Source organism: Lipotes vexillifer, unplaced genomic scaffold (assembly GCF_000442215.2).
Source record: "Lipotes vexillifer unplaced genomic scaffold, Lipotes_vexillifer_v1.1 scaffold459, whole genome shotgun sequence".
Lineage (NCBI taxonomy): Eukaryota > Metazoa > Chordata > Mammalia > Artiodactyla > Lipotidae > Lipotes > Lipotes vexillifer.
Genome location: NW_006769874.1, coordinates 2,213,028 through 2,220,022, shown reverse-complemented (window position 1 = coordinate 2,220,022; position 6,995 = coordinate 2,213,028). Strand labels below are relative to the sequence as shown.

General features: G+C 48.7%; 1 protein-coding gene across 2 annotated transcripts in view; it reads right to left on the bottom strand.

Annotated features, from left to right (window-relative positions):
• SMOC2 (SPARC related modular calcium binding 2) overlaps positions 1-6,995 on the bottom strand; it is a 155,702-nt gene that overhangs the window by 35,933 nt on the left and 112,774 nt on the right. For both annotated transcript variants that reach the window (XM_007445919.1, XM_007445920.1), the window contains exon 9: positions 6,560-6,642. In XM_007445919.1, coding sequence (XP_007445981.1) covers positions 6,560-6,642 — 83 coding nt within the window. The remainder of the gene's footprint in view (positions 1-6,559; positions 6,643-6,995) is intronic.

The window sequence follows — 6,995 nt, the reverse complement described above, 5'->3', positions numbered from 1 at the left end:
CAGAGGGGGGCTGAACCGCTTTGTTCGGTGATGACGAGGGACCAGGGAACACTTTCTTTCGGGCCCGTGTGCCCACCGGGCCTGGGGGGTCTGCAGATCGCGGGCTGTAACCTCGGAGCCCACAGCCTATCCAAGATCAAGGCCAAATCAGGAATGGTTACGTGTGCTGAGAAAAGACTGGGAAAGCAGCGCATTTACAGTGAAGGGAACAAAGATGTAGAAAATGTAAAGAACTTTCCAACAAGGCCGATGGTTATGAAGGGCCAGAGTCACTGAGAGAGAACTGGGCTTCTGGACGCACGCATCCCTTTTCTGGAGCAGACGAGTGGCTGGGCGGAGATGTGGGCTCCACGGTGGGGAGAAGGGGCAAGGGGTGAGGGTGAAGCGCGACGGCCTCATCCAAGCTGCGACTTCATCTGGCAGCGACGGCCGTTACCATCAGGATGCACGCCTGGCCGGCCCGTGCCCCCTAAGAGGCTTCTGCTGTGGATGTGGACGAGGGATCAGAAACCTGCTCAGCGCCTGTCTGGGAACTTGGCTGGAGGGAGTCAGTGCCGCCGGCAACAAAGAGAGAGAATATGAAGTCGAAAACAGCAGGCTGCCCACCAGCTGTGGGCACAGGGCAAGTGCGTAAATTGTTTTCAGTGAATTCGAGTTGTAGATTTCACTTGAAAGAATATGAAGGGAACAGATGGTATCTCCATTCTCCTGCCCCTTTTAAAGCACATTTCTACCTAATACTGAAGACTTCCATGAGTTTAGACTTCTCAGCTCCCCGTGCAGGTAAATCCTAAAGGGTAAGGATGCTCCTCTTGGGTTCATTCAGAAAAATCAAGATATAACCTCAACACTCACTTTCCTCCATTCAGCTAAGCCTTAATAAATGGAGGACGTGCCCAACGCCTTTTTGTAAAAGTCACTTAACATTTTCAGTTGACCTTTATTTTTCTTTCCTCATCATGTTAAGAAAAAAAAAATAGCCTTTGCCTCCTCGACTTGCCTTTGTTTGTTCTTACTTTATTGCGAATGAGTAATTCCCATAAACTCCAAGCCTTCTCCGATTTCTCCTATTCTCTCAAAAATGGAGAAAAATATCAACTGAACTAAATATTCTAATAAAAATCTAAGACTTCTGCCAAGTGTAGTACAATGGTTACGTTTTAGTTCTCTGCTTCTGGATGCCTCCGCACATCCTAGCATCTTATCGACTTTTTTTTTTTTTTTTTTAAAGAAACAGTTAAGTACCAAATAAAGGATTTGTTTCACACATGTCCCCTCGTGTCTGATCAGGCTTTTCCCAGTTCCTTGGGAGTGATTCTCTGTGACATCTGAGACAGAGTCCGCGTCTCAGGACACCCCTGCAGGATATCGCATGTTCCCAAACCCTGGACTCCCCTGGCTTCCCTTCTTCCTGGATTCCTGTCTTATGGATCTTTAGGATGGAAATTACACATGTGCTTTTAACTGAGTTTCTACCTGTAACATCCTGTCCTCAGGGAAACTGGATTTAATGGTCCATTTCTTTGTCGTGCTTTCTACAAAACGCAGTTTTCTTCTAAAGGATTAGTCATCTTATTCAGCTACAGATTTAATAGTTTAAATTTCATATTTAATCATCAAGCTCACCAGTCGAAAAATAAAATAACGGAGCTCAGTCCCTGTCCCAAGCACTGCAGAATAGTCCCTTCCACGCCGGAATCCAACCCACACTTGGACACCGAGTAAACCAGCAATGATGTTTAGCTATAAAGTCATCAGACAGCTCTTAAGAGCAAAACACCGTTTAAAACCCTCTCCTACACACAGCACACCTGTCCTCACCTCCGCGAGGCTTCGTGCTGGGAGACAGGTTCCAGGAAGCCTCTCCAAGCTGGGGGTGTGATGAGCTCACTGCGGGTGCAGAGCACACGGAGGGTCCCCAGCGAGCGTGCTCCCAGCCCAGCTCAAATCATTACTGTCTGTGAAGTCAGTACCTGATCTGACACGGAACCACAGACGCTGACATTTCTACTGGGTGAAATCCTGACATCTCCTATTGTCTTTGAAAGAGCCTCAAAGGCCCAGGCCACCCTGGACGAGAGAAAACACCGGTCCCTAAGTGCCATGCAGTCCTCGGCACAGATGCCAGGTTCAGGGTCTAATTACCTCTGGGAAAGTATCTTCGGGCAACGTAAGGATCATTTTATGCTGCCTCGGGAAATCATAATTAATTCTGAAAACATTTAGAGTTGTGTTAAAATATTGCTTGGAAAATCCGGGTGGTGCTTTGAGGGCTTCTAATGGAATCAAAGACCCTACTGTGCCTGCAATCACTAAGGCCCTGAGAAAAGAGATTTTCATGGCTGTTGACTTCAAAAGGCTCTGTGTGGTGGCTTAACTCTCCCTCGGAGGGGCTTTCAGGTTAGGGAGGGGGCTTTGCCCGCTACTGATTGCTGTGAGGTTCACAGAGCTGCCACCGGAGATGCTATGGGCGGGGCTGTTGAATCAAAATAAATACACGTGGCAGATCTGGGTGCCAGCATGGAGGAGGTTTGTGGGGCAGGAGGCAATTGATGGCTCTGGTTTGGGGAATGAAGCAATAAATTAAGGAGGCCATTTTCTGGTACCAGAAAACCTCAGACACTTTTCACCACCCTCTTGTTGGTCCTGGGGCTACACCACTAACACTCTGAAGCCCCAGAAGGACATCAGAGCTTCCGCCAAAATTGCTGGAGGAAAGAAAGGCTAGGAGTAGCGAATGAGGTTTCTCCCTGTGGACTCGCCTGCTCTCAGAACTCTCTCTACCTGCCCTCCTATCTTTGGGTTCTTCCTTATCGAATGCCTACAAATATTTGATTGTGTTGCACTGTAACTGATAACTAACAAAACCAGTGACTGCTCCATCAGAAGAGATTAAATGAAGCAAAAGGCCAGAGGAGACTGAGAGCCTGTTGATCCTGTTAAAATTGCACCTCAGAATGACGATCAGACAAAAAAAAATGTATTTAAGTGTCAAAGACACAAATCATCTGATCGGTACAAGTTAGAGGAGGTCATAAACTCTAAGCCATAAAGCTTACTTATTTTGACTTTACTTGTAATAAACTCTCCCTCATCAATCTTCCCCACCAGCTCCCTCCAGAACCAGTTCCTCTATGGGGATGGGGGACCCAGGTCTGTGGATGGGCTGCTCTCTGGGCGCCAAGTGCAGGCACATCTCCATCTGCCGTGGCCTCTGCCTACATCTCACCTCTGCAACGGTCACATGTGTGGCCTCCCGTGGCCTTTAGCTGCCACACGTGGGTGTGCAAGCCTCTCCACCAAGGAGAGAGAACAGGGTGGGCTCTCCCTCCTCCTGGTCAGAGAGCACCCTGACGTCAAATCAGCACAATGAACTCTGTCTATCAGGTCACCCTCTCCCCACACAGAAATCCCACTTGTTGAAGACTCACGCTCTGTGCCCTTTAAGTCAGGAAAACCACTAGGTAAATCTAAGTCTACCAGTTATGACTCAATACAGAAGAGCCAGAAAGGCTCAGAATAGGAGAAGAAACCCTGCCTAGTGCCCTTAACTTGCAAACTCCTTCCCAGGCGTCCAGGGCCTCCTGTGTGCCCCTTGCTGTGCTGGCCTGTGGGCGTCCCAGGGCTCAGCCCATCCCTCAGGAGGACCACGTGGCACACAGGGTGGAGCTTGTAACTCAACACCTGCAAAGCAGCATCAGGTATCCTGGATGCAGTGGGAGCACACACGGTTGGCATCAGCCAGGGGTAGCCTCCCCAAGAAGCCGGGTCCTGCAGGGTGCACGGAGGACCGGGGAAGGTGCAGAAGGGGGTGATGAGTAAGATCCTGGCGACAGAGACTCCCCGTAGCCGTGAGGAGCCCTGCAGCTGAGACAAGAGAAGGCGGAAGGGGATGAAGGAAGTGACGGGCAGGCCAGGGAGCAGGGCACATAGGTTGGTTCAAAAGCCACTGAGATTAAGAGATGCCAACGCAAAATGAGGCAGGGCAGGTTTGTAGAGGGAGAAAGTGTGGTCTAATGCCTTGGTATGACAGTCGTATGAGGAAAGTTACAGAAGAAAAGAAGAATCTTTGAGAGCCAAAATCATGACCCATTTCTTAGGAAGCAACCCCTCAGGCTGGGGCTTGATCTGTCCATGGGGTAAAACACTGGCCTCCGAAGACTAAATGCTCATTTTCCCTCAGTTAGTGTGAGCCGGGAAATCCGCGTACTCTCCTACACAGCACGTAAATAAATATCTGGCAGTCAACAAAGCCCCTAAAAAGTGAATTGTGTGTGAGGATATTATCAGTCTGGCTTGAAAAATAAAGGACGCTTATTGGCTGAAACTTAGAAAAACTGCTTAAAATGAAAACCATCCCCTTTTAGAAGAAAATGCATTGGCATGTGACTTAACGAGTGTCTGCCTACCCACCATGGTGCTGTGTTATTCTGGAAATTGTTTTCTCCTCTCCACAAGAGCAGCCTTGATCCAGGAGTTATTTTAAGACCTACTTGTTTTTCCCTAATAAGGATAATTATCTCCAAAAAAGCAAAATGATTAAGTGGTCATGAACGGTACACTCCCAAACATCTACAATTGCGAAACAAGCTGACCTTCACCGAGCTCGTGGAAGATGGTTTTCGTGCCTGGGGACCTGGGCTTCTCTGAAGGTGGGGGAAGCAAAGGGCACCTTTGTGCTCAGCCTAACCAACCTCCTCTCCAACGGGCTGCGGTCTCCGTAGCTCTGAGGTGCACCTCTTCACACGGTTTTCCCTGAAATGCTAGACGAGCAGGAGTGAGGTCACGTGGTACTTCTAAATATCCAGGGTCAGAGCTTCCCAGAAGATGAGTGACCACTGCAGCCTTTAAATCCAGAGTCCCAGCCCAGGGTTCCATGTACTGGATTCCACCATGAACACACATTCCTTCCTAGCCAAGCACACCCACCAAGAGGAGATGGGAGGGGTTGTGCTCTGTCTGTCGTAGCATCTCTAACTAGTGAAGAGCAGAGCTTGACCGAACATTCATTAATGACGTTCACGTTATATGTGCAAAAACCACATGCAGCTCAATTTAGAAGTAATGCAGTTTTGGATTATAAAGAAAAAAAAAAAAAATTGAGGGAACAGTGGTTGACTTCGCCTTCCAATGCAGGGGGTGCAGGTTCGATCCCTGGTCGGGGAGCTAAGATCCCACATGCCTCGCGGCCAAAAAACCAAAACAGAAAACAGAAGCGATAGTGTAACAAATTCAATAAAGACTTTTAAAATGGTCCACATCAAAAACATCTTAAAAGAAAAAAATCGAAAGTCTTGGAACCTCAGAGACAAAGAACAGATTGCCTGAAGTTTCTGTGGCATTGCTAAGACTAGCTAAAAGGAGCAAACATTCACTGGGGTCTTGCCATGGGCCAAGCATGTGCTAAATTCATTCTTTCCCGTTAAGAAAACTATTGTCCACCGGTGTTAAAACTTGACTGCAGAGGCAAGAGATTGTACCAGACAAGGGAGGGAGAGAGCGCCCTTCTGACTGGAGGACACCATTCGGGGAGCTCCGGGATCCAGAAAGCAGCCTGATTCGTGAACATAAACCCCAGTGACCACGCACACAGAGAGACATCGTGTGATGATCACAGTAATGTCAGAGATTCCTCCACCTGCATCGAAAGGAAGGTGTGGAGAGGGGAAACAGCGGAAGACCCATGACAAATGTCTCCGAACAAGCATGGGACAGCAGAGTGTTTTGGGCATGGCTGTGCTCTGCTCCCCCCACCCCCAGACCAGGTCCTGCCTTCTCTGCTCCCTCTGTGTCCAGTGCCTTCGTTCCAGGTATGGCTGGAGGGATACGGAGGTGGATGGGTGACCCTCTAGGCTTCTCTACCTCTGCTCACAGCAGAGAAACATCTTTACTTTTCGGACTGTAAAACTCTCTTTACCATTGACAGTACAAATCATGCAAGGACCACAGAATTTTTCTAAACAGGAAATTATCCAGACTCTGTGTAAGACCAAGATCCACCACTCGCGCTAGAAGAAAGACGTTAGAGAATGGTTTTCATGGTCTCTGAGGCTGTGGCTACATGCACACAATCTGGAGGCATTTAAAGGAAAAAAAAGAGGATGGAAATGAAGCAAAATAGCAAAACCAGCCTTGCAGCATCCCTCCGATGCCTGTGAAACTGCCATGATGCAGGAGTCATGTCGCTAACTCTGCGATCTCATCAGATAACTGCAACCCGGCGGGGGTCGGCCGGCGCGGGGCTCACGCGACACGACCAAGTTCAACCTCACATAAATTTCTGGCAGACACTGGGTCCAGGCGGGGCTTGAGGTTTAACTGTTGAAATTATCATTTTTGGTGTATCACAAACACTTATGGGCTTTCTGATGAAAGAGAACATCCATAAAACATTTCTGGGAATGTATTTTTAATAATCATAAGGTTAAACTCACTGCTTCTGTTAATTTGAAATCATTCTTTGCAACTAAATTCGCTTGAGATCCTTCCTCATCCTAAATCTGCAAGAAAACTCGAAGTGGCAGCTGGCGCATCCGACCGAACCCGTCGTTCTACTCACCCTGTAGCTGGCGGCCCTTGTACAAATCCCTTGTTTTGGTCGGGTGAGCCCTGGCCGTGTTGTCACATTTCGGCTGTTCGTACCTAGGAGGAGGGGAAGGAAAGAGAAAAGAGCCAGTTAGAGACACTGAGATGGGGGCTGCCTTGCACACCCGTGTGGCTTCCTTGGTCCCCGGGACACGTCGGGCATCTGTTCCTCACGTTACAGTGCTCGGGATGTATGACCTTTGGTGACCTTTGTGGCAATTTAGCATATTCTTCACAGTCAGTAGGAGGAAGCATGACGCACAGGGCTCTGTCCCTCCATCCAGTTTCTGAAACACAACCTTTAGAGTGGCTGCTGAACGCCCCTGCCTAGGACGGGATTTTGATAGGGTTCAGGGTGGGGGGAGGGGCTGAGGAGGGGAAACGCAAGCACAAGCAGTACGTGAGGGCAG